This window comes from Lagenorhynchus albirostris, chromosome 10 (genome assembly GCF_949774975.1).
Source record: "Lagenorhynchus albirostris chromosome 10, mLagAlb1.1, whole genome shotgun sequence".
Taxonomy (NCBI): domain Eukaryota; kingdom Metazoa; phylum Chordata; class Mammalia; order Artiodactyla; family Delphinidae; genus Lagenorhynchus; species Lagenorhynchus albirostris.
In genome coordinates this window covers 72881417-72908370 of record NC_083104.1, presented here as the reverse complement: position 1 = coordinate 72908370, position 26954 = coordinate 72881417, and the positions used below count along the sequence as shown (strand labels likewise).

General features: G+C 55.3%; 2 protein-coding genes across 2 annotated transcripts; one reads left to right on the top strand and one right to left on the bottom strand.

Moving 5' to 3' along the window:
• The first annotated feature begins 9473 nt into the window (after window positions 1-9473).
• Window positions 9474-17076, top strand: TCTE1 (t-complex-associated-testis-expressed 1). Its single transcript, XM_060163927.1, has 4 exons — window positions 9474-9750; window positions 10745-11316; window positions 14866-15315; window positions 16900-17076. The coding sequence occupies exons 1-4, from the start codon at window positions 9474-9476 to the stop codon at window positions 17074-17076; spliced, it is 1476 nt and encodes a 491-aa protein (XP_060019910.1).
• A 3556-nt stretch (window positions 17077-20632) lies between these two features.
• Window positions 20633-25677, bottom strand: TMEM151B (transmembrane protein 151B). Its single transcript, XM_060164206.1, has 3 exons — window positions 25552-25677; window positions 22990-23430; window positions 20633-21766 (listed from the first exon to the last, which is right to left on the bottom strand). The coding sequence occupies exons 1-3, from the start codon at window positions 25675-25677 to the stop codon at window positions 20633-20635; spliced, it is 1701 nt and encodes a 566-aa protein (XP_060020189.1).
• Between the last annotated feature and the right edge of the window lie 1277 nt (window positions 25678-26954).

Below are 26954 nucleotides of genomic sequence, written 5' to 3'. Positions count from 1 at the left end.
TTATTCTAAGTGAGGCACCAGTGATTCGTTGGTAAATCACTGATGAGGGCTTGAAAGGAATCTGAATTCTTGGACCCTGGCTGCTTGCAGCCCTGAGGAGTTGCAAGGCTTTCCCTTGGGATTGTGGCAACTGCAGCAGTGGCCGCTGTTCAGTGGCGCTCAGCAAAGATCTGTCTCTTTACCTGTGGACACCAAGGTGAGGAGTTGGGGGGTGTGCATTTTATTAATGAGTTAACTTCTAAGGTGCTAACCTGTCCAGGGTAACCAACTACTAATCAGCAGAGCTGAAATGAAAGCTAAGCTCTGTCTCCAGTGAAACTTCCCACTTCCTTTTCTAACTAACCAGCCCCCATGAAGTTGGTCATTCCTGGTGTCAGGCTTGGGGCTGTGGGAGGGAGCACCGTGGAGGCCTGGGCCTTCCTGCCTGGTGCCACTCTTCAGTCTTGCTGACACCCTGAAGAAAGGCCAAGGGTACCTCTGCAGGGATGCAGCAGCCCACTGCTCCCCTGCAGGGCCTGGAGTCAACCGGGGGGCCTCAGGGGAGTTCAGGGACGCCTACAGGTGCCCTTCCACCCTTCTCCTCTTCCAGAAAAGACTGGCTGCTGATGCTTTTCCGAGACCCTCTTTCCATTCGTCATGCCCACCTCCATTTCCACACAAAAGGCTCCCAGAAGAAAGAGCACTGTAGCGGTCCAGGAGCCCTGCCGCCATCCCCCACTCCCCATCATCCCCCTCAAAAGCCCACCCGTTCCTAAACATGTCCCCAAGACGCACAAAGCGTGCCGCACCGCCAGGGTTCCCACTGCCCGCTTGACGGCCCCACACAGCGCCTCAGACGGACACTTCTTTGCGTCGACCCTGGGCCAAGGCGCGCTACAACAGCCTTCCAAGAGCAGAGACCGGCTTGCACAAGTGCGCACGCGCACCCGTCGTCTAGGACCCGGCCCCTAGCGACGCAGGGCGTCCCTAACGACCTGCGCCGCGAGGGCCCTGCGGGAAGGTGAGCGCCCAGGCCTCGGAAGCGGTGAGGCGACCTCGACCCCGGTCTCCCCTAGCGGGCTGAGCTCTCCCTGCCCCGACTCCCACCCACGGAGCGCGGGAACCCCTCCAGCGTCCTCCCAATCGTCCTCCCACCCGGAAGTCTGCAGGCTGCCGCAGCCTTGGCTCCACATTTCGCGTGGGGAGGAAGGGCGGGTCTGTACCTACGAGAGGCCCCCAACCCACCCCCATTTGAAGCCCAGGGTCTGCGAGTCAGGGGAGGGAGTCCGTAAGATGGAGAAAGGGGAAAGTGGAGCAAGAATAGGTCGTGGGGGAAAGCAGTCCCAAGCCCCTGGGCCCCAGTCTTCACATAAAGGCCGACCCCTATTCCCAGCTCCTGCTGGCTGAAGTCCCTCAAGACAACAGACATAAGTGGGCCTGGCCCAAGGGTGTGATAAGACTGTTTCACCAGCCAGAGACCAAGGGTGGTGGGCCAGAGCTGGCAGAGAAACTTTTGTGCCCCTCATTTGTGATTCTGCAAACTGAATTCCCAAATGCGAATGTGCCAGTAACTTGGCCTGAGGCAGGGTCTGATACAGTACGCATGGAAGGGATGGGGGAATGTAGACAAAAGCCCAGGGCCCCGAGGAGAAGCTGGGTGAGAAGGCAGAGGGAGCACCGTCAGAGAGGCGGGGGTGAGGGGGCGCCAAAGCCCAGCCAGCCCAGAGCGGGCATCCAAGGCCACAGAGGTGCTCACAGGCCTAAAGAAGGCCAGGTGCTTCTGCCTCTCAGTTCTGAGGGAGGGAGGTGAGGACCAGGGATGTGGTGAGCAGGAAGGGGAGAGGCCACCCGCTCCCCTAGCATCTTCAACTTTCCCATTTGGGCAGGCAGGAGGAGGCTCTGCACAAAGTGGTTGGATTTAACCAGGGACTTGAGAAGGATGGAGAAGGTCTGAGAACTTTCTGAGAAGAGGGAATGTGCTGGAGAGTCGAGCATTGAATCCTAGGTCTGGGAGGAGCATGGAGGGCCCGGTGTGGAGCATGGGGCAGGAGAGCACAGCTCTGCAGTATCTCTTGGGTCCTCGTGGGGCCTCAAAAGCTTAAGGATACAGGTGATAATCCAGTTTTGCAGAAGGACCCTGTGCCTGGAAGTGACTTAGGGGGTGAGGGAGCCTGGGCTGTTTAGGTCAGCAGCAACGAGGGTAACCCTGGGCTCCACGCTGGAGAGAGTGGAAGGCCCACTGGAAAAGTGCTGTAATGACTGAGTCTAGGGCAATTTAGGAAGCAATCCCAACATCTCATGATTTGTCTCTGCTTTTGTGCAAAAAAGTAAGGGAGAGCTTTGGACAGACATCAGCTCAAAGCTCAGCTTCTCCACTTACTCACTGTGTGATGCTTAGCAAGTTACTTAAGTTCTCTCAGCCTCTGTTTGCTTTGTTTTCCTGTTTGTGAAATGAGGATAATAGAGTTATCATAATAATAATCCTCAATAATAAAATTGAAGATTTCACAGGCTTACATAGGTACAACATCTAATAACATCTTCGTCATAATATCTAACACAACTACTGAAGCCCGTGAGCCACAACGAATGAAACCCGCACGCCTAGAGCCCATGCTCCGCAACGAGAGGCCACCGCAATGAGAAGCCCGCGCACCGTGACAAAGAGTAGCCCCTGCTCGCCACAACTAGGGGAAGCCCGAGCGCAGCAATGAAGACCCAACGCAGCCAAAAATAAATAATGAGGACACTCCTGGCCAAACTGAGGCATCTCAGCACTTTTTTAAAAAATTTATTAGTTTTTAGGCTGTATTGGGTCTTTGTTGCGTGTGGGCTTTCTTTTCAGCTGCTGTGAGTGGGGTCTACTCTTTGTCGTGGTGCTCGGGCTTCTCACTGCAGTGGCTTCTCTTTGCTGCGGAGCATGGGCTCTAGGTGTGTGGGCTTCAGTAGTTGTGGCTCATGAGCTCTAGAGCACAGGCTCAGTAGTTGTGGCACACAGGCTTAGTTGCTCTGCGGCATGTGGGATCTTCCCGAACCAGTGCTCGAACCCATGTCCCCTGCATTGGCAGGTGGATTCTCAACCACTGCACCACCACGGAAGCCCCTCATCACTTTCTGTTGCTGTGCTTGGACATGTAGAAAGCAGACCTTAACACCTAACCCTTTGAGTTATGGGTTGAATGTGATTTCAGGACCCTGGACGCTGGTCCTGAGGACACAGGGTTGGGACCAGGGAAGGAGGAGGAGGATTTACCTTTCTTCAGGGATTGTGGCCTTGGGTTGGCAGGGTTGATGTTAAAGACATAGCATGTGAGGCCCCACAGGCCCATGAGACAGGTGTCAGGAGATGAAAGATCACTGGGTTGTCCCCACTTTCCCATCTGAGGGCAGGGTGTGCCCTTAGAGGGGGAAACAGATGGTGGCACAAGAGGCACTCACTCTCGGTGGCACTCACCTTTCTGGAACGTCAAGAGGATTCCTGCCCCAGAGAAGGACAGAGTCTTGAACACCCTTCCGGTCTTCAAACTCTGGGATTCTCTGACAGCCCCACTGGCTCCCCAGGGAGAGAAGGCTCCAGAGGGGAAGGTACCCACTCTGCCACTTCTGGGGCTGTCCTCTATGGGCCCTTGGGGGCTGTGGGAGGCTGGCTAATGGGTGTCTACCCATCCACAGGCTTCTAGGGAAGATAGTGTCACTAGAACCACCCCCAGCTGCAGACTGGTGATGCCCAGGCTAGACTAAGGCTGCCCTGGGAAGTAGGAGGAGTTACCTCAGTTCTCCTGGCTTCTCATTCTCCTGTGAGTCCTCCCCAGTCCCCCTGACTCAGCGGTGCATTCTCCTTGCCCCCTTCCCAACTTTGCTTTTTGGACCTGAAACTCATTCACACTGAGGTGTGGATGACTGATAAGAGGGGAGATATACCTATATCCCCTTTCTGACTTAAACTGTCAGATAGGATAATATATTTGCGTGACCTACATTTTTTTAAAGTTTGCTACATTAATATCAGTATATATTTCATAATTTACTATGCTTCTGTTTGACCTAAAATGATGAAATGCATTTTCATAATTTTTTTTTTCCTGCGGTACGCAGGCCTCTCACTGTTGTGACCTCTCCCGTTGCGGAGCACAGGCTCCGGACGTGCAGGCTCAGCGGCCATAGCTCACGGGCCCAGCCGCTCTGCGGCATGGGGGATCCTCCCGGACCGGGGCACGAACCCGTGTCCCCTGCATTGGCAGGCGGACTCTCAAGCACTGTGCCACCAGGGAAGCCCTACTATGCTTTTGTTTGACCTAAAACGATGAGTTCAGTGAATACTCTGGCGGTCCAGTGGTTAGGACTCAGCGCTTTCACTGCCATGGCCCAGGTTCAATCCCTGGTTGGGGAACTAAGATTACGCTATCAGCATGGCCCAGCCAAAAAATAAAATAAATAAATAAGTAAGTAAATAGCAGTTCAAGGTTAACATAGGGATATATACACACACGTATATGGACTGTTAAGATTTCATTTCATTAGGGAGGAAATGCATTTTAATATAACAGGGATGAAAGCCTTATGTTAGGGACCTGAAATTCCCATAGTGGAGTCCCAAAACCCAGCCTGGGGAGACTCTCCCTGACAGATTCCTGGGACGCCTGCTTCCCAGGGAACAAGAACAGGCTTCTTCTTTCCTAGTGGAGGCAGGGGAAGTGACTGGAAGAGCAGGGAACTGTGGATAGAGGCAGCCAAGGCCCTGACCATGGCCCCAGCCCTCCTAGATATCCGGGGGCCCATTACTTCCTGGTCTGGTCTTCAGTTTCTTCATCCATAAAATGGGGGTGAGAAGCCTGCCCTGACTCCAGTATAAAGTGGTTGTAAGACTCCAATGAGAGAAGCGTTCTGAAAGAAACCTGTAACTGTTAAGTGCTGATACTGTCCTGTGGCTGGAGAGATGGGAGATGAGGTCGGAGGCTCGGGTGGTCGGGAGAGGAACAGGCCTCCGGAGTTAGACATCAGGCCAGGTGAGCCTGGCGGCCCCTGGCCAACCCATTGAACTAGTTCATCTACCAATTTAGGATTTTTCCTGTAATTTCATTCACCAAATGGTGAACCACCCAAACGGTCAGGACCCTTTGGTCACAAAGGGGCAGAAATCCAACTCTTAGCTTCAGCAAAAGGGACTTGTCAGAAGGCTGTCGAGTTAGGTCTCAGAATTGAAGGAAGCCCTCAGAGGGCCCTTGGGGACGAGGCCTGGGGACCAGAGGTGCCCAGCGTGCTCTGTCCACCTCCCATTCCTACCGGTCTCGCCAGGCAGCATTTCCTCCTGCCTCAGAAAGGCCTTTTCCGTGTGAAGGGAAACAGCTTCCAGCAGCAGGGGATCCGTATCCTTCAAGGACATATGTCCTTTTGTCTACCTCCACTTGGACAAATCCCAAGAAGGACTCTGATTGGCTTACATCAGGTGCACCCCTGAACCAATCACTCTGACCAATACAGGGCACTCCTATTGGCCAGAATCTGTGATCAGAAGGAGGTGGGGTGGCCCCAAACACAGCTGCCTCCCCAGCAGACCTGACACGGGGTTAGGGATTAGAGACGAAAATGAGTAAGAAATTGTCCCCACACCGGGAGGAGCCCACAGTCCAGTGTGGGTGTGGGGAGAGGGTGGTCAGTCACCACCGAAGTGACACAGGTGCTGGGGTGGGGGGGTCTGACAAAGGGAAGGTGGGGCACGAGAGAAGCTAAAAGGCTTCAGAGGGAAAATGGTGCTTGAGCCCAGGCTCACAAGAGCATTGAGGGTCCGTTTTCCAGGCCAAGACCGTGAGAAAGGCATTCCAGGAAGAAGGAGCAGCTTGAGCAAAGGCCGGGCGGCATAGACTGGTCTGCGGTGTTCCAGATGCAGAGAGGAGTTTATTTCAAACAGAGCTTCCGGTCACGGAGGGCCTTCTACACGGAGCTGGGGAAGCTGGGCTGCACCCCATGAGTGGCGGGCTTACACGGAGGCCTGCCACGGCAGCTCTGCGAAGGCTAGATGCTGGGTGACACACCCAGTGCTGGGCAGCTGCAGCTACAGTCCAGGTGGACATTGAGGCCCTGAGCTAAGGCCGCAGCAGGAAGGGAGCGGAGGGACGCTGGGGTGGGAGAAGCAGAACTGAGGGGAAACAGCAGTAACCAGGTGGGGGGGCCTGAAGGAGAGAGGTGGTTCCCAGCTCCGGGGTTCAGGCACCTGGAGGGCTCCCGGTACCCCTGGCCGAGGTAGGGAGCCAAGAGGAGCAGCAGCTCGCAGGAGGCACTGCGTTCTCTTGGGGGGCAGGTTGAATCTGCGGGAGCCGGGAGGCAGGCCAGTGGCCCTGAGTCTGGAGCTCAGAGGAGACGGGAGAGCTGCAGCCCAGCAAGAGGACGGAGTGAGGCCGCCGGGCAGCCACAGCTAAACCCTGAGGGTTGGGCCGAGTCAGAGGGGCCTGCAACGGAGGCTTTTGGAGAATGACCCGGAGGCCCCGAGGAGAGTTGAGAGAGTGGCAGCCGCGCAGTGGTTGAGAAGGGCAGGGTCGGGCATGGGACTTGATATCATCTTTGTAACATTAGTAACTGGGAGGCAAGGAGTTCGTCTTGTTCATTAACCTTTGAAACATACTTTGTTTTATATCTGATTGGTTCTTTTAAGTGTTTTTTTAAAGCAACTTTTGGAACTAAAATCCTTCTTAGAAGAATCCTCTTTCTGGTAACAATTTGCTTGCCAAAAATATTTTTGTAATGTTGACTTTAAAAAAAAAATCAGGAAGTGATGAGTGAAAACTATCAACTCTGACCTAATTATGAGGTTAATGTTGTCAATATTTGCCTTAAAAAATGACATCAGACCTCGTGGTATGGAGGTCTCTGTAAACGTTGCAGGACAATAGGGGCTCTTTTTTTTCTACCAGTGAAGCATGCTGAGCACATGGAGGGCCGCCCTGCCCCTTCTTTCCGAGGAGGGGGTTCAGAGCCCCGGACCAGCCCTGGGGGGTGTCCTGCAGCGCCCTGCCCGGCCAGAGCGATTAGGCCTGGACCTTAGGAAGGGCTGCCAGGCCCTAATGCCTAAGGCAATAGGCAGTGAGAGCAGAGCCACCCCGTTCCAGAGAGCACCCCACCAGGCCCCAGGTGGGGTCTCCCAACATGTGGCTTCCTGAGAGGAAGAAGGGACCACCAACCAGGACGGTGAGGCCTGGCAGTGCTGTGAGAAATGCCTGGAGAGCCAGCTCCCCGGGCCAAGCTGGGTTCTGCTCCCTTGGGCGTGGCCCACAGGGTGTCCTGGGATGCATCTGGGACCAAGGGGAATACCGGCATGTCTTAGGCCAGAACTGTGGAGGGAGCCCCAGGCGTCCAGGTGCGGAGCTGGCAGGAACAGGGCTGGCCTGTTTTCCCTTTCCTCCTCCTCTTGCCCAGACTGCCAAGGCCCTCGTCCTTCTATCCAGACCCGAACACCACCACCACCTTGCCCTTCACGTGTCCCCTGGAGACAGGGAAGGGCCCCACTCAAAGACAAAGACACCATCTGAGGTCGGCACTCAAGAAGCAGGTCTCCAGGGCTTTCCCTCCCCAGCTCAAGACCCCTGTCCCTCAGGACGCCTTTATCCTTCACGCACCCCCTCCAGTACTCTTGTCAAATATTATCAGTATGATTCAAATACCTCAGGGGAATCTCCACCACAGCCTGCATAGGAAGATATTACTATCCCCTTTTACAGATAAGGAAACTGGAGCTCAGATAAACTAAGTAACTTGGCCGGGGTCACACAGCAAGTCATTGGCAAAGCCAGAAATGCAAAGTCATCTGGTGCTTCCAAGCAGCAGCCCCTCCCAGCCACACCCTCTGAAGGACGTTAGTCAAAAAGCACCAGCTGCTTATTCCACAATTCTGGACCCAATCTGTTTTGTCAATTTGCATTTGATTTCCATAAGTGTGCCACAAAAATACCTAGGTATCTTCCTTACACTGCCCCCTCCTGCCTCTACTCTCTCCCTCCTCTCTCTCTCTGTAACACACACACACACAGAGCCAGGCTCTTCCTCCTTGAGATGCCTGGAGGACCAGGGAGCACCATCTGGTCCCCTCCATCTGCCAAGGACACCTTTGCTGGTTCAGATTGTTCCTTCCCACCGGACACTACACAGTGCATCGAGTCAGGGAGCAAACCCAGAGCACGAGGTGTGTGCCAGGCCGAGCGGCCCCTGTTCCGCCTGCCGTCTCGGGGCAGGGACACCTGCAGCAAGGGTGCAGGAATGGACAAATGGAGGGGCGGAGGCAGCCCCGGACACATTCTCTGTCTTCTGACTTCAGCCCCAGATTTAGCTGCCTTGTCGCCTCCCACTCCTTCCCGCTGCCGTCTGGAATGCCCGGAGGCTGGGACAACTAGGAAGACTAGGATGGGGAGATTGAAGGGAGGGGGCTGAGCTGGACCCCTCAGAGGGTAGAGGAAAAGGTGCTGGCATGAGTCCAGTTCCCCTTCTCCTTCCCCTCTCTCCTGTACCACCCAGAACAGTAGCCACTAGCCATCAGATTTTGAAGGCTTAATATACATACATATATAATATCTCATTAATAATTTTTATATTGATTACATATTTAAGCGATAATATTTTGTTCATATTGGGTTAAACATAAAACTAATTTCACTTGTTTTCTCTTTCCTTTTTTAATGTCTGTACGAGAAATTTTTAAATAGTATATGTGGCTTGCATTTTGGCATTCATTACATTTCTATTTGTATGTTTCTATTGGCCAGTGCTGTTCTCGACCCCATCCTCCTGGTCAGGCCATTGCTGTTCTGTAAAATACTTAGTGCAGGGAGCTGTTTTGAACTAAATGGTTCTTTATCATACCTCAGTCTTTTGGCCGAACTTGATAGACTGAGTTTAAATCCACCTGTGTTATTTATAAGCTTTGTGACATTGGGCAAGTCAGTTAACCTCTCTGTGCTTCAGTTTCACATCAGAAAAATGAGTCTATCAGTGCCTATCTCAAAAAGGCTTTTGTGAGAATCAAATGAGCCGATATGCATAAAAAACTAAAAAAAGGGTCCAGCATACAGCAATTGCTTGTAATTGCTGTACAGCTATTACTGTCTAAAATGTGGGGCTGTTGCTTGCTACAGTTTTGTGTGTCACAGTATGCTATGCCTCCTTGGATGCATTATTTTTATTCACTCCTCCCAATCAGCTTATTGGTAATTGTTATCCTCATTTCACAGAGGAAGCATCTGAAACTCAGAAAGTTTCAGTAACTGGCCCAAAGCCGCCCAGCTAGTGGGATTTGCACCTGGATTTGCTCTAATCCAGAGACTGACCCTTAACAACCACCCCTGCTACGTCTCTTGGTAAAAGCCCACCGAGACCGTCCAAAGTAACAACGCCATCCCTTCCTCTTGCTCCAGGTTCCCGCCGGCATCCAGGACCCGCCTGTCTGAGAAACTCCCTGTCACAAGGCCATCACCAAGAGGCCACTTGTCCCTGTGTTGTCAGTCCCCAGCATGGAGGAAACCCAGATAACACCCCCACCATCGGTCCCCAGCTGGTCCTCAACCTCCACCCAGGACCAGTCCTTCACTGCCGGCCAAGCTTCAAGCACAGGCCCACAGCCCTCAAAGTCCTCTGTCATCCCACCCCCAGTGAAGTCCAAGGGCCCGAGTTCCGGGGCTGGGGTACGTCGGATGCGCAGGATCATCGCTGAGGATGCTGAGTGGTCAGTGGCCATTGTGCCCCTCCTCACAGAACTCTGCATTCAACACATTGTCAAGAACTTCCAGAGTGAGTCTGTCCCTGCCTCGGTCGGGAGACAAGGCCAGGAGTGGGGCCCAGTGGGCGGGGACTGCCTGGAGGTGAGGCCTCAGAGCTGGGTCCTGGGGCAGCCCCTGCCCTCCCACACAGCATCCTCATCCCCACTCAGCACCTCCCTTCCCCCCTCCCCAGAGGCCAAGACAGTTTCTCTGGCCGTCCCCACTTGCAGGTCCCACCAGGCTCCCCCACACACTGTGCCCTCCATGCCTATGCCTGTTCCTCGACTGTCCCACTCTCTCCAACAAAGCCCAGCCCAAGCTATACCTACCTCCTCCTCCAGAAAGCCCTACCTGATTGATCGTCCTCCACTCTCTCGGAGTCTTCCATGGCGTGTACAGGTTCTTGGTTTGTTCTGTACTTTAGTCTCTGTAAATGTTCATCCTTTTCAAAGATGAGTTGCCAACCTCTCTTACCAGGTGGGGAGCTCTGTGAGGACAGGGCCATCATTTTGTCTACAGCACTTGTCACCACCAGACCTACAATACATTCGTTTGACTTGTTTAGAGTCGCCTCTGCTCATGAGATGGAGCAGCTTCCTCTGTTTTGTTCACTCTTGTATCCTCAGCACTTAGAACAGTGTGTGGTGCATAGTAGGTGCTCAAAAAAACATTTTGTTTTGAAATGAATGAATCAAATCAAACTGGGAGCCTCTGAAGTCAGGGATTGTCTCCTCTACTAGATTAAGGAATAACTGAGGGCTGGACCTGAGATTCTGCCTCAGACTGGGAGCTCCCTGAGACCAAATGCTAAGATATCTACCTTCAACTGGGAACAACCCAGAGTCAGGGGTGATATCTCCCTCCTCAGGTTGAGCCTCCCTGAGAATAAAGTCTGCCTCCTCTCTCAGACTGGGCTTCCCTAAAGACGGGGGGTCTTCCCTTTCCTGGGTGCCCCCAGACAGGCTCAGCTCAGGGTAGCATGTGCAGCGTCCCCAACACTGTGACTCCTATTTCTGTTCCCAAAGACAACCCTATCCTGAAGCAGCTGCTCCCAGAGCATCAGAAGAAGGTCCTGAACCAACTGTCCCCCGACCTGCCGCTGGCTGTGACCGCCAACCTGATAGAGGATGAGAACTACTGGCGCCGCTGCTGCACGCAACGCTGGCCCGTGTGCCACGTGGACGAGCACGGCGGCAGCTGGAAGCGCATGTTCTTCGAGCTGCACCTGGAGAACCTGCTGAAGCACTTCATCCCCGGCACCACGGACCCCGAGGTGATCCTCAGCCTGCTGCCGCTCTGCAGGAACTACGTGCACACGATCCGGGTGGATCAGTTCCTTCCGCCCGTGCAGCTCCCGCCCCCACTTCGGGGCGGGGATCAGTCCGACTCCAGCAGTGAAGGAGAGATGGAGGAGGAGCCGGCCATGGGCCACTACCAACTGGGCGACCTGGTGGCTGGCCTGAGCCACCTGGAGGAGCTGGACCTGGTGTACGGTGTCAAGGACTGTGGCATGAACTTCGAGTGGAACCTCTTCCTCTTCACCTACCGCGACTGCCACTCCCTGGCAGCCACAGTCAAGGCATGCCACACGCTCAAGGTACCACCTGCCATTCTCAGCATCTCTCTGATTTGATTCCCTCTTCCCTTCCCTTCCTCTTGTATCCCCACCTTCTTCTCCTATTTCCTTCTCGCTCATTGACCAAGTGTTCTTTTTCTTTCTTTCTTTTTTTTTTGGCTGCGTTGGGTCTTCGTCACTGGGCGCGGGCTTTCTCTAGTTGCAGTGAGCAGGGGCTGCTCTTCGTTGCGGTGCGTGGGCTTCTCATTGCGGTGGCTTCTTTTGTTGCGGAGCACAGGCTCTAGGCACGCAGGCTTCAGTAGTTGCAGCACTCGGGCTTAGTAGTTGCGACACATGGGCCCTAGAGCGCAGGCTCAGTAGTTGTGGCGCACGGGCTTAGTTGCTCCTCGGCATGTGGGATCTTCCCGGACCAGGGCTCAAACCCGTGTCCCCTGCATTGGCAGGCGGATTCTTAACCACTGCGCCACCAGGGAAGTCCCTGACCAAGTGTCCTCTTATGCACTCTGCACCAAGCTGGGTTCTGGGGATGCAGAGATGCACAAGGCACTGCCCTGCCCATTCACCAGCCATTTAGTCATCCAACACACATCTGCACTCCAGGCCCTGTCCTAGGTGCTGAAGATTCAATCATGAGCACAATTATACCATTTGTGCCCTCCAGCTAACAGTCTGGTGGGGATAAAAGGCAGTAATCAGCAATCATATAAATGTAAAATTGCAACTCGAACAGAGTTGCCAGATTTACCAAATAGAAATATAGGACATCCAGTTAAATTTGAATTTCAGATACACAACGAATATTTTTTTAGTTTAAGCATGTCCCAAATATTCTGGTTGGAAGAGAGAGAGCCTGCCAAGAAATCAGAGGTGGGAGAGAAGAAGGACACAGCACTGTGTCCCAGAGCCGAGGGATGCTTTTCAAGAAAGGGGTGAGCAGCAGGGAAGTGGGATGGAGCTGAGGACCGGATTTAGCAAACTTGGAGGTCACTGGGTGGAAGCTGTGTCAATGGAATGCCAGGAGCAGAGGCCAGATTGGAGTGGTTTATGGAGAGAGTGGGAAGTGAGGAAACGGAATGACCATGATCAGGTTTTTCAAGAACTTGGCTGTGAATGGGGGAGAAAGGTAGAGCAGTAACAGATGAGGGGGTTAGGTTTTCTTAAGAAGAAATTTGCATGTGTTTAAAAACAATGTATAAAAACAAAAATAAACAAATAATCAAATGTATAGGCTTTTGCACAGCAAAGGAAACCATAAACAAAATGAAAAGACAACCTACAGACTGGGAGAAAATATTTGCAAATGATGCAACCAACAAGGGCTTAATTTCCAAAATATACAAACAGCTCACACAACTTAATAACCAAAAAAACAACCCAATCAAAAAATGGGCAGAAGACCTAAAAAGACATTTCTCCAAAGAAGACATACAGATGGCCAACAGACACATGAAAAGATGCTCAACTTTTCTAATTATTAGAGAAATGAAATCAAAACTACAGTGAGGTATCACCTCACACCAGTCAGCATGGCCATCATTTAAAAGTCTACAAATAATAAATGCTGGAGAGGGTATGAAGAAAAGAGAACACTCCTACATTCATTGCTGGTGGGAATGTAAATTGGTACAGCCACTGTGGAGAACAGTATGGAGGTTCCTTTAAAACCTAAAAATACAGTTACCATATGATTCAGCAGTCCCACTCTTGGGCATATATCCAGAGAAAACTCTAATTCGAAAAGATATGTGCACCCCAGTGTTCACAGTTGCATTGTCTACAATAGCCAAGACATGGAAGCAACCTAAATGAATGAATAAAGAAGATGTGGTATATATAAACAATGGAATACTACTTAGCCATAAAAAAGAATAAAATAATGCCATTTGCAGCTACATGGATGGACCTAGAGATTATCATGCTAAGTGAAGTAAGTCAAACAAAGACATACCATATGATATCACTTATATGTGGAATCTAAAATATGATACAAGATATTTACAAGACAGAAATAGACTCACAGACATTGAAAACAAACTTATGGTTACCAAAGGAGAAGGGGTGTGGGAGGGATAAATTAGGAGTTTGGGATTAACAGATACACACTATTATATATAAAATAGATAAGGTCCTACTGTATAGCTCAGGAAACTATATTCAATATCCTGTAACAAACCATAATGGAAAAGAATATGAAAAAGAATCACTTTGCTGTATACCAGAAACTAACACAACATTATAAATCAACTATACTTCAATAAAATAATGAAAAATAAAAAAAACAAAAGTAAAAAATGAAACCAATGTAAAGCTCCACCCAATTGCAAGAAAGGAGCTGAGTACAGGAGAGAGGCACAGGTTCATTGACCAAGGAAGGTTCCTGAGAAGACAGGAAGAATGGGGTCTAGAGGTGAGGTAGGGCGGTTGGCTCCAGGCAGAGGGGAGAGTGGATGTGGTGGGTTGCAGTGGATTTATGTTTGGGATTAGGAAAAGAAAGGGTTCCTACTCAATGGCTGAGGAGACCCACCTCAGGCTGTAGGGTGAGGGGCTGGAGAAGGTTGAAATCGTTGTTGTTGTAGATTATGAGAGAGTATATTGTCCAGAGAAGCAGAGTTGAGTTGGCACTCAGCACTGAGGGCCTATTGGTGGTTCCAGTGATACCAGCCAGTCCTGTGATGTGACGTTTTCCATCATGTCAGTTGCTTGGGCCCAGACATACAGGAGATAGAGTGGGGTTGATCCACAGTGGAGCTTTGCCAGATAGAGGCAATAAAAAAGAGGGACAAAAGATTCAGAGCTGGCTAAGAGGGATGTAGAGAGAGGAGAGGACTGAAGGACGGGGAGGCCAGCCACTCACTCAGAGGTCTCAAGGCAGAGGGAGCAGCGGGCCAAGCCAGTGAAAAGCAAAGGGACAGGGGTCCCACCTCCGATATTCATAATGCTAGTCCCACCTCCTTTCTTTTATCTTTTCTCTTCATCCCATCCATTTACTGTTTCTCAACGTTTCCCACGTTCTCCCTGGTTCTTACCCTGGCACTCTCCTTCAGAGAGTTCCTCTCCTTGCCACGGTGGAGCTTAGCTGGCTGAGGAGGGTGCAGTGAGGGGCTGCGGCATCCAACAGGCCTGGATTCAAAACCTGCCTCCACAGCTTAATCATTGTGCGACTCTGGGCAAATGATGTATCCGCTCAAAGCCTCCATTTTCTACTGTAAAATGGAGAGAACTTGTTCCATCTCACTGGGATGCTGAGGGTTAGGGATATGGCTATGGAATGTTCTAGCAGCATGCCCAGCACATAGTCATTTCTCAATAAGTGGTAGTCTTTTCCCCCTACTAGCTGCCGCCAATTCTGCACCACTGTGTCATGCTGGGTAGGCCCGCCCTGCCCAAGAGCCAGCCAGGTGGCCGAACCCCTCATCCATTACCGCTCTACCTTTCTCCCCCTTCCCAGCCAAGTTCTTGAAAGAGAAGAACTCCTCCTCCCTGGGGCTCCCTCCTCTACCTGCAGGAGGCAGGCAGGCAGGCAGATGATTCCTGGCTGCAGGGTGCTGTGGCCCCTCTGCCTGCCCACAGATCTTCAGGCTGACCCGAAGCAAGGTGGACGACGACAAGGCCCGCATCCTCATCTGCAGCCTCCTGGACCACGCGGCCCTAGAGGAGCTGGACCTGTCACACAACCTCATCGGAGACCGGGGCGCGCGCGCCGCCGCCAAGCTGCTGGGCCACAGCCGCCTGCGCGTGCTCAACCTCGCCAACAACCAGGTGCGCGCGCCCGGCGCCCAGTCGTTGGCTCACGCCCTGGCGCACAACAGCAACCTCGTCTCCCTCAGCCTGCGCCTCAACTGCATCGAGGATGAGGGCGGCCAGGCGCTCGCCCACGCCCTGCAGACCAACAAGTGCCTCACCACACTGCACCTCGGGGGCAACGAGCTGTCCGAGCCCACTGCCACGCTCCTCTCCCAGGTGCTGTCCGTCAACACCACGCTCACTAGCATCAACCTGTCCTGCAACCACATCGGGCTGGTGAGCCACCGCTTACGGGACAGGCAGGGCCAAGGGGAGGCCCTGGGGCCTTGGGAGGCGGGAGTGGAATCCGATTGCTGTGGGGTACGTAGAGGATAATTGTTAGGATCACAGCCTTTACCCGGTTATCAGCCCAGCTCTGCCATTTAGCACTTGGTTAAGTTACTTAACCTTTTGGGGCCTCCATCTCCTCCTCTGTAAAATGGGAATAATAATAGCATCTACTTCTAAGTGTTGTTACTGGGAGGATTAAATGAGTTATGCTTGTAAAGCAGTTATTCATTGCAGGCACTGGCTAGGTCCTCAGTAACTGCTAGCTGTTACTATTACTCGGGGTTCTATAGTATGGATACTGGGTGCCTATGCTAGGCACCCAGTATCCATTCGTTGTTCTTTAACCCTCGCAGTTATCTAGTAAAATGTGTATTCTTAACCCCACTTTACAGACGGAAAACTGAACCTCAGAGAGGTTAGTGAGTTGCCCGAGAGCATCCAGTCAGGTTGAAAGCCTGGATCCTTTCCAATAGACAATGTCTTTCAAATCTTGACCAAGTCTCAGAGTAACAAATGCAATTAACATGAACACCTAGTGAACGTATACATCAATATAACAGAATTGAAAGTTACTTGTACTGCTTGTGATGTATACTGATGATTTCCTTTATAATGTACACGGCTTCATTAAAAACAAAAATGCTCTGTGACCCATTGAATTGACTTTGCAACACGCTGTTGGATCACAACCTTAGAAGAGCAGCATTCTGCCTCCCAATGTGGAATTTTTCACATTAGGCCTGGCCCACCCAACCCAGAAGGGGCTGGAGCTGTAGGAACTAGCGAGGACAGCCCTCCATGTACTCCAGTTAGGGCCCTGCACCCTCTACCAAACCTCCCCCGAGGACAGTCTTACTCACATAGACACTGTCTCCAGAGGGGGCGCTCTTGGCTACAAGTAACAGAAAGCTTAATCGGGAAATGGCTTAAACAAGAGGAATATTCATTGTGTCCCATAATCAGAAGCCTGGGGGAAGGGGGCTCTGGGGTTGGTGAGATCCTTGGCTCAGCACCGTCCTCTGCTCTGCCCACCTAACCACACAGCCACGTCCTCTCTTGTGCGACTCTCATGAGCCCAAGATGGTGGCTGCATTTTCCATTGGGCCACGCTCAGAGGCAGAAAAAGGGAGACCACTACTCTCTTTTGTTCTCTTTTATGAGGAGAAACTTCCCAGAAGTCACTCCCTCCAGACTTCCTCCTCATATCTCACAAGCCAGATTTGTCTCACGTGCTCATGGCTGAACCAGAGGAGCGGAATCACCATCACTGACATAGCGCCATGATTTTCAAACCACTGGGGTTGAAAAATCAATTTAGTGAACTTTGAGCACCATTTTTCTCCGGGAATAGGATGGAACAGGATAGAATAGGATAGAAAATGTCAGTGCCACACAAATAGGTTAAGAATTGTTTTGTGAACCTGTTGTTTCAGTCACATCTGTATAAACATGTGTATGTGCGTACACACCCGCGTGTGTGATCCTGGGTAGTGGCGGAAAGTGATGCTTTCCTTTGTATTCCTGAACCAGGATGGCGGGAAGCAGCTTCTAGAAGGCATGTCAGACAACAAGACCCTCCTGAAGTTTGATTTGCGCCTGTCAGGTATCGCCCAGGAGAGCGAGTATCTCATCGGCCAGGCCCTCTGTGCCAACCGTGAAGCAGCCCGCCAGCGGGCCCTGAGTTCCAGCCACGGCCAAGGGCCCTGAGAACCTGGCGGGATAAGATGGGGACAGGGCTGGGGCAGTGAGCAGACCTGGGTCACTGCCCTAGCCCCATCCCTCATTTCATGCCCCTGCCATGCCTGCTGCACAGTGTCACACTGGTCTGGAGGGAGTGGGGAGGGAGACCAAGAATATCTTTGGGATGAGTGATCAAGGGTTGTGCAGATAAAGATGTGAGGAGAGGAAGGGGCCTGGGATAGGGGTAGGAAATAGGACTTAGCCCTGGTACGCATGGAGAGGATATTACCGGACTCACTGAAATGACTGACTTCTCCCAAGAATGGGGAAGGCAAGGCAGACTCTAAGGGACTGTGCCGGCCCAGACTCTCCCACAGGGGTCGCCCATCTCCCTGACCACCCTCCTCCCCACCATTTTTTTCTCTACCAAACAGATCCTTGACCTCTTGACCTTCAAACACACACTCTCTCTCTCCACCCCCACCCACCCCCCGCCAGGCTACAGCATAGCTTTGCCTGGCTCTTCCACCATCACCCCTGCCGGTGCCACCTCCCTCTTGCTTAACTCCCGCTTAAGTCATCCAGTTCTACAAGCCACGCCATCCCTAATCCATTCCCTTCAACCTGGGAAGGGGGAAACAGAGGTGACAGGAGGGGCTCAGACCCATCGGCCTCCCCAGATTGCTGCTCACGGACGGGGAGATGGCGAGAGAGGTGCGACACTGGGAAGGGAAGTCAGTGAGTCATCTGCAACTTTATTATCCACCAGTTTGATTTATACAATCTTTGCGCTTGGAAATCCACGACAGAAAGGCCACAGTGTGATGCACCCAGTTGACAGAGACCTGTCTTCTCCCCAGCCAGGCCCAGCCCACCCCACAAGCCCTTGTCCCCAGGACACATGAAACCTTCCAGGCATCCTCCATGAGTCCCCGTCACTCTGTGGCCGCCCGCCTTGGGGCCACACCCACGGGAATCACATCTACCCACAGGGCCACAAGAGGCCCTGATGATGGATTCAGGCAGAGCCCCATCTCCCATCCTCCTCGGGCTGAACCTCCAGCCCTGTGTTTCCAGAGGGTGTGTCATGGGCTGCACCCACAGCCTTGGGGCGCTTTCCAGGGACTCCTTCCAACAAGCAGAGCACCAAAGGGGGCTTGGCAGTGACCGCACGTGTGTGCCTGTCTGGGCAACCTTGAGTCTGTCTGTGCCTGACACCCTCTGACAGTTCCGAGTACAAACGTGTAGGTGTGAGGGTGTGTGAGTGTGTGTGTACATAGCCACAGCTGCTAGCAGAGGGTCTAATTAGAGAAACAAGAACATTCAGTGTAAAGTTTAATTTTAGAGATTAGTTAATTTTCTGGTTTTGTTTTCCCTGGCAATCAATAAAGCTACCAAGAAAACAGACCACAGAATTGGTTTCTCTCTAAGTCTGTGCATATGTGGGAGGTGTGAGGCTGTCTGTGTAAGAAGACCTAGGCAGAAATGGTCAATACAGGCAAAAATAATAACAGCCCCTCCCCTTTCCCCCTCCTCCCAGCTCAGGTTCTGTCTCAGGAATGGCCCGGAGGCAGGAGGAGCCGAGTTCCTCCCTCCTTGGAGCCATGAGGTGGCCAGGATGCCCCACACAAGGGAGTGACATCCGGGTGCCGGCTGGCCAACTGGGTCCTGAGGCCACAGCTCACCACCTGTACCTTGAAGATGCCCGTTCAGAGGAAACGGGTGCTCCAACCCCCAGGCCCCTGGAGAGCACAGTGCTGGCGGGTAGGTGGCACTGCTGCCCAGGGAAACCTAGTGGGCAGCTGTTCCCCTCCTCCCCAAGCCTCCTCTTCTCCGGCCTCCTCTCTCTTCCCACTCAGCCATCTCCACCTGAAAGTTAGGCTCAACCCTGATGGGCCACAGGCCGTGGTGTCCCCACAATCTGTGGTCCCCAGTCCCCCAGGAAAGGAGCTTAGGGGAGCCAGAGGAGATGTTGCATAGGTGGAGGCCATACCCTTGGGGGGTACAGGCCTGGCTAGGCTGGAGGAAGAGGGGAGAGGCTGGAGGAGGGAAAGGGGCAGCTCTGATGGCTCAGGTGACATGAGGAGCATCAGGGGTGAGCCATGTTGGAGGCCTGAGGGTTTTCCTCTCCAGCTGGAAATGTGAGCCCCTTCCCTGGGCACTGTCAGCTGGGAAAACATTAGCCAGGGGATTTGGGAGGGCAGGGGCTTTGCACACAGACATGCACACGGAAGCACATCAGGGTAGGAGTAGTGGGGGAACAGCGCACAGGGCCAGCGCCCTGTGGCCGTGGCAGTTTGCCCCTTTGAAGACCCTGGGACACACAGCAGGGCTTCAGCTCATGGGCTAGGGGAGGACAGAGGGGTCGGGCAGATTTAGAGAATTCCTGCCTCTGACCCTGCCACTGGAAATGAGTCTTTCTCCAGCTGGGGTGCGTGACAAGGTCCTCAGCCCTGCAGAGGCTCTGCTTGCACACGACCGCTCTCCACTCTTCCCCACAAGTTCGGGGGAGGCAAGGGCCGTCCCCCACAGACACCCCGACCTTTGGGGGGTCTTTTCACGACCCTCTCCTCTGTGACTCCCACTAGCTTCCTGAGTTCCCCCTTGTCACCCAGGCCTATCTCCTGCTCTCCCCACTTAGTCATTCATTCACCTTGGTCAGCTGGAAGGAATGCTGCCTGGGTGGTCTCCCACCCTCTCTGAAGGGAGTGCCCTCCCAGAACCCAGGTGACAAGGCTACAGTTTAAAGGACTGAGGTGCACTGCCCTCCACAGTTTGCCTTGCCCCTCACCCCTGGCAACAGCTCTTCAGAGCCAGGGAGCAGGAGGGGAGGGAGAGGTGTGAAATCTGCGTGGTGAGTACAGTCCCCTCCAGGACCCAGCCTCCCAGGGCCCAGTGAGATAAACAACAGCAGAGGGAGCGGCAGAGAGGAAACCCCGGGCCAGCGCCAAGAAGAGATCAACATTTCCATGGCTTTGAGATGGAGTATCGCGGCTGACACCTGCCCAGGCCTCAGACCCACTGAATTCATTAGCTTGGATGGAAGCCAGCCCTGCTCTTCTCCAAACCACTGCCCCCTCGGTAGAGAGAGGCCCCAGCGGGGCCAGGCTGCGGAGGAAGGAAAGCCCCAATTGCCCTTCCCCTGGCCTGTAAACCTCCCCAGCTGCAAAGCGAGGGCCTCTCCCTTGAGGCGAGGCCCAACGCGGGTGCCACGGCAGTCTCCACGTAACAGTCATTAGATCCGTTGAAAGGCGGGACTGGAAATTCCGAGTGTGCGAGTATGCGTGTGGGAAGTGGAGGTGTCCCCCTAGGAACTCAGGGGCGGGGCTGGAAGAGACAACTCTGCCGGGGCGGGATTCCCTCCCCTCCCCACAGCTGTCTATGTTCAGGAAAGGCGGGTGTGGGGGGGTGCTCGAATCGGCCCCTTCGGGGTCTGTCCCTTGCCCCCTCGCCTCCCCCCACCCCACCCGCACCGTGCACAGCACAGCCTCGGCCACATTCTCGACTCCCCCTGCTACACGCAGGGAGCACCATCCGGCGAGGGGCAGTGAGGAGGCCGTTGGGCCGGTCCAGGGCCCCGGGGTCACAGTGAGGTCTCTACGCAGGAGCCGTGGCGGTGCAACGGCCGGTGGCCGTGGCCCAGACATCCCTCTTGCCGGTGCACGATGAGCACGGGGAAGTAGAGGGCGTCGTGGTAGGGCGGCGGCGGCCCGCCCTCCTCCTCGTCTTCGTCGTCCTCGTCGTCCCCCATGCTGGCCTGGCTGGACAGCCGCGTCTGCTCGGTGGGGCAGCTCGCCTCGTTGACGCTCCCGCTCCGGCTGCGCCACAGGCAGCTGCGCCGGGAGCCGTAGAGGCGGCCTAGGGAGAAGCGGCTGCCCCCGCAGCCCGCCCCGCCGCCAGGCCCCGGTCCGGCCCGAGGGCTGGCGCAGATGCTAAGAGCGCTGCGCGAGAAGATGGACGAGCTGCTGACGGCGCGCTGGCAGTGCTCGCAGCTGCGCCTGTACGGGGCCAGGCCCGCTGCGCCTGGGCCACCCACCCCACCGTAGCGGCACGTGGGCGCGTAGCCGCCCGCCGCGCCCCCAGCACAGCGCGCGCCCAGCCCCGCCAGGTCCATGAGCACCGCCTCCGAGTAGCTGGGCACCAGCTGCTGGTTGGAGCGGATGTGCCACTCGAGCTCCGTGCTGTCCACCGTGTTGACCCGCGGCAGGCGGTGCGTGAGCGGGGGCAACAGCTCGTCGCTGGGGCTGAGGCCGCCGCCCGCGCTGCCGCTGGCCGAGCTCGGGCCCTCCAGGCCGAAAAGCTTCTCCACGTGGTAGTGCGCATAGGCCGTGCGGTACTCGGCCAGCACGCGCAGCGGCCATGACAGCGTGAGCAGCGCCGCAGCCCAGAAGGCCGACGAGCAGGCGTACCAGGGTGGCCTGGCCGGGTCGGGGAAGGCCACCATGAATTCGCGGAAGTCCACGTTCTTGAGGTGCATGCCCTCGCGCGCCTCCATGTAGTCGTCCAAGCCCTCGTTCTCGGCGAAGAAGCGCGCGCGCTGGCACAGGTACGCGTTCTCGGCCTCCACGCTGGCGAAACTGAAGCACTTGGTGAAGCGCAGGCGCGTGGCAGGCGCGCCCTCCAGCCCCACCAGCGCCTTGGACACGTCGCGGACGCCACAGCGCTCGTAGTCGAACTCGGCCTCGGCCACGTGCGTGTTGACGCGCTCATGGTAGACCTGTGGCGCCGGGGAAGGCGGCAGGAGTCGCTTCTCTCCGCTTACCCTCCTCCGCCCCATCACTGCTCTTGATCAAATCCTCAGCCTGTCCTGGTTTAGCTCCCGGTTGGGGCCAGGTAAGATCTTACCGGGTTTATAGAGACATTGAGGCCCTCAGCTTCCTCAGTGAGTTAGAGATGAGGGCGGGGCTAGGAACTCATCCCTACTTATGTGCCTTCTCACTTTAACTAAGTCCTGCTCCGTCTAGGGGTCAGTCCCAGGCCCTGCATTGTCCCTCCGGCTTGCCTGATCCTTTTGCCACTGCATCTTTTGTCCCACGCTGCCCCCTCATCACCCCAAACAGCCTACCCGTCTTCCCTTTTACAAGTGTTTCCAAATGGGCCCCCCAGAGGAGGTCCCTGTGGACCCCCTTTGTCTCTGGTCTCCCTGCTGCCACCTTTAGCTAGTACCCGGCCTCCCTCCTGATCCTCACAGGGCCCAAGCTTTGTTTACCCAGCCCAATCCTGAGACAGTGGAGAGGTCCCCCTTATCTGGGAAAATCTCCTCTTCCACCAGGGCTCTAATATGCCTAATCCCAGCAGGTATACGGAGTGCTGCTTGACACCCCCTCCATGCCTCCCAGGCCTACCTCCACCTTTTTGCCAGCTGACCCCCACCTCTGGGAGCCTCACACTTGGGATCCACAGTCCTGAGTTTGCGTCTAGCACTACCACTTAGAAGCTGCAGAACTTGGGCAAGTCACTGAGCTCAGGTCTCTTTAACTGTGAAAGAGGACTTGGTAGCAGGCGCCTCACTAATCAGCCTGTGAGGCTGTGCATGTGAAACACCTCCAACCATTAAGCACTAAACCATACAGACCCTGGAGCCAAACTGCCAGGGTTCAAATCCCAGCTCCACCACACACTAGCTGTTTGACCTTAGGTAAGTTACTGAACCTCTCCAAGCCTCAGTTTCCTCATCTGTAAAATGGGGGTAATAGTTACCTACCTCATAGGGTTATCATGAGGGTTAAATAAATGATTTGACATTTGTAAAGTAGTTAGAGCAGACCCTGGCTGCTAGTAAGTGTTTGCCGTTATAATTACGGTGGGTGTTATTGTCCTCCTGTTGCAGTGCCCACAAGAACTCACTGCTGCCTGTGCTCCTCCCCCTCAGGACAGTCGAGCAGGGTCCCAGCACCCCCTCCCACCTGGACTGGCCTCTGCTCCCCTCCAGTTCCTCACCTGGGTGGTGGTGTAGGCATCTCCATTGCGGTATCGGGTGACCTGGCGGGTGCGGCGGACATAGTGGTAGCTGATGGCCTTCCACCAGATACATGGCGTGGCCTGCTGCATGCGGCCCACGCGCTCCCGCACGCTGCTCACATCCACGCGGTGCTGCAGCTCGTGGCGGGCTTGGCAATGCCAGCACTCCACCAGGTAGACAGCGTACAGCATGAGCAGGAAAGCCAGGGGGATGTAGACATAGCCGTTGGAGCAGGGGCTGTCGTGGTACATGAGGCTGTTGCCCTGGTAGGCGCTGCTGAAGGTGAGGCGGGTCACCGTGGTGACGTGGCACCAGGCCACGGCCCCCAGGCAGCCGTACATGAGCAGCGAGAGGAGCAGGCACTTCCAGTGGGACTCACGGCAGAGGGACTTGGTGAAAGAGGGCTGGATGGGACGCTGCTGCTCAGAAGGGCAGGCAAAGGGGCCAAGATGAGTGCGGAGTGAGACGGAGTGGCAAGGCCCAGCACAGAGATGGATGGCGGGCCAGAGGCCGACACCGGCGATGACAGGCAGAGACAGACAGGAATGTGCAGAGAGAGTCAGACCAAGATGGGAGGCCAGGACCAGAGATTAACACAGAAGTAACCCAGAGTGAGCCATGAGGACAGGAAAGAGGGACGGAATACCAGTACAGAGAAGTGCAGAGGCAGAGGGATCAGAGCCAGAGATGGAGGGAGAAGGCCCAGGTGGCAGAGAAGACACAGATGGATAGGATGGCACCCAGAGAAACAGAGTCCGAAGACAGACACAGAGATGGCAATGAAACAGGAGAAGGTGTGCATAGGGAAGACAGGGAGGACAGATAGGCATCAGAGAAGGCAGGTCCCCAGCCTGGACCCCTTCCAGGTATTCCAGGAAAGGGGAGAGGGGCCCACTGACATCACCTTCCCACTTCACAGGTGGGGCCCTCCCTTCTTCCAGAACCTAGGAGGAGCCAATTCCTCTGACCCATCCACCTCCCGGTCCCTCACAGACAATTAGCCTCATACCTCCCAGGAAACCCCAAGCCCTGTCTCCTTCCCCATACTCTGGACCCCAGGTCCCCTGTGAGTCTCCCTAACATCTACCCCTGTTCTAAGATAAAAGGCAGGGGGGTTTGTGTCCCTGAGCAGCAAGTGGTCCAGGAGGATATATCCAGAAGGGCAGAGGCATGTGGCTGGGGAGAGGGGATGTGGGACAGGGGTGGGGGGGGCAGGGAGGGAGATGTTTGCAGCCCAGCCATTTGTCAAGAGAAAACGATTTTTGGTGCGGGGGTCTATTAAAGCACTGATCACGCTCTGGCCCACAGTTGTCCCGGTGAGTTATTTACGTGTGTGGCTCCTCCACTAGACTGGGTGCTCCTGAGGGCAGGGCCTCATTCCCTTTGCATCCTGGGTGCTGGCACCCACAGCCGCTCAATGATGAGTACTGAGTCGGATTTCTGGTGGCAGCCTGGGCTTTCCCTCGCCTCCCCCCACTGTCTAGCTTTAGGAACCCTCCACACACCCTCCTGCTGAGATCCTGACTTTTTCTTTCAATTCCCCAGGCCGGACCTGGAGGCTAGCCAAGGGAAGGGAGAGAAAGGTGGAGAGGAAGGGCACAGTAACAGACAGCAGGCCCTGGACCCGGTGTGAAATCCGAGGAAAGATCTGGAAGTACAGATAGGTAGGTGCGCTGGGAAACAGTACTCAGCACATGCAAACAAGATTAGGGGACGTGTGCCTTTCAGAGAGCCTTGTCCTGCGAGGGGAGCATATGTGCCCCTTGGTGTGCCTGAGTGTGCACTTGTCCCAGTGAGAGGGCGTGTGGAAGGGGCTCTGCCTGCGGGTCCTGCCTGTGTGCTTCTGCCCCAGTGCCGTGTGCAATGTGTGCACGAGTGTGCATGGGAGATGGAGGAGCCCCTGGTACTCTCCTCCATTTCTTTTGTCTCCAGATTCAGAGGACTGAAGAGTAGGACCCCCAACAAGGGATGTGCTGGTTACCAAAACTGGGAAGGATTCCTGGGCTCAGGGCCCCCTGGAGGGGGGCCTGCATGGATATGGGGAGAGAGAGGCGCACATCCCCCACGCACACACTCCCAGTGACTCCAGGGGGGAGATCGCCTCTGCACACATTTGACCTTTTTAGGGCCCCAACTCACGTTAACACTACCATTTCCCCCGTGGAACTGGCAGGTACTCTCCTGCCTCCGCAGCCCCTACAAGTCACCCTGCCTGGCCTTCGAGATAGCATCCCCTCCGCGAAATGGGATCCCGGACACCATCCCCACCCCCACCAGCCCGGGATCCGCGAGGCTCCGCCCCTAGGCCCCTCCCCCTGCCCGGGACCCCCGAGCCCCGCCCCCGGCGCGGCCCCTTCCCTGCCACCGCGGACAGCTCCGGCCGCCGGGTGGGGGCAGCGAGGCGGGACTGCGGCTGCGGCGGCCGGCTCGGGGTGCGGGGCGCCGGCCGCGCTGCGGCGGAACCGGCGGGGGCCGCGCGCGGCGGGGGATGGGGGTCAGGCTGCGGCCGCGCCGGGGGAAGGGGCGCCGCCGGCTCTCACCTCCTCTCGGGCGGGGCCCTCGTCCGCTGCCGCCGCCGTGGGCTCCTCCGGGACCCCGGGGCCACCACCGCCGCCGCCGCCGCCGCCGCCGCCGCTCTCGCCCGCGGCCGAGCCAGGGGGGGACATGGCGTAGAGGGGGCGCGTCGAGCTCAGGGCCTCCCGGGGGGCTGCCGGGGGCCGGGGGCATCCTGCGCCGGCTCTGGGGAAGGGGCGGGAGGGGGCGGGGCCCTCGCTGCTCCCCACCCCCTGCCGGGGGGAGGGGGCCGGGAAAGGGCACCACGGGTAAGGGGCTCGGGGATGGGGATGGGGAGGCGGGCTGGGGGGCCGGGCCGGGGGGGGGCCGGGGCCGGGGGTGGGTGTCACCTTGAGGCCCTCGCGGCGCCGCTCCGCCTCCCGCCCGCTCCCGCCGCCGCCTTTTGTCTGAGCCGAGCTGGAGCCAGCGCGCCCCCCCCTTCCTCCCAGCGCAAGAGCCCCGCCCCCGGCCCCCCAAACTCCGCCTTCCCCAAGCCTACCTAATGGCCACCCCAAAGGGGAAAAGCAACAGGGGCTCCGCGCACCCCTTCCCCACTCCCAGCCCTGCTCACCACACGCACACGCACCATCCCCATCCCAGGAAGATCTAAGCCGAAACTCCTCTCGGTCTGTTTGTGGAGGGGGCGCCAGCGGTTCAACCAACATCCCTCCCCATCTTTGGTTCCCGCAAGTTCCCGGGGCTGAGAGTGGGGAAAGGAAATTGAGTCTTGGAACCCTAGGGAACAGCCTTATTCCCAGTTGGATGGTAAAGGGTTAAGGCAGGAGCCAGACTTCAGAGGCCAGACCCATCTGAACAAGGATGGGATAGGGTGAAAAGGAAAGGATTAGAGCTAGATGTGAGAAGGGACTAACAGAGGGCAGAAGAGGGGACTTTGAAACCAGCCTTCACTGAATCATCTTCCTACCCTAGGACAACAGCCCCAGAGAAGCAATGAAGTGTGTACATAGCCCTAGGCTGGAGATCAGGAAACCTGAGTACAGATTCTTAATCCTGGCTCTCTCATTAGCTGTGTGACCTTGGGCGAGTGCCTTCCCCTCTCTGAGCCTTAGTTTCCTCATCTGGGCAGTGAGAAAGTTGACTGGACAATCTCTAAGGCTCTGACTTTCTTCTGTGGGTGTAGGAGGCAAAGTCACAGGCCACAGGCCAGGCTGAGTGACTGCAGGTCGCCTGTCCCTTCATGCCATCCACCCACAGTGTTTTTCCCTGTCCCGCTTAGGGGCAGAAAGGAAACTGCCATTCATTCATTCCTGAATGCATCCATTCAATAAACAGGTCTTAAGGGACTTCCCCAGTGGTCCAGTGGGTAAGACTCCATGCTCCCAATGCAGGGGGTCTGGGTTCGATCCCTAGTTTGGGAACTAGATCCCGC

Coding starts and splice junctions, on each gene's coding strand:
- TCTE1 (XM_060163927.1), top strand. CDS start 9,474: ATGGAGGAAACCCAGATAACACCCCCACCATCGGTCCCCAGCTGGTCC. Junction 9,751..10,744: donor CATTGTCAAGAACTTCCAGA/GTGAGTCTGTCC, acceptor CTGTTCCCAAAG/ACAACCCTATCCTGAAGCAG. Junction 11,317..14,865: donor AGGCATGCCACACGCTCAAG/GTACCACCTGCC, acceptor GCCTGCCCACAG/ATCTTCAGGCTGACCCGAAG.
- TMEM151B (XM_060164206.1), bottom strand. CDS start 25,677: ATGTCCCCCCCTGGCTCGGCCGCGGGCGAGAGCGGCGGCGGCGGCGGC. Junction 23,431..25,551: donor AGGGCCCCGCCCGAGAGGAG/GTGAGAGCCGGC, acceptor CCTTCTGAGCAG/CAGCGTCCCATCCAGCCCTC. Junction 21,767..22,989: donor ATGCCTACACCACCACCCAG/GTGAGGAACTGG, acceptor CCGGCGCCACAG/GTCTACCATGAGCGCGTCAA.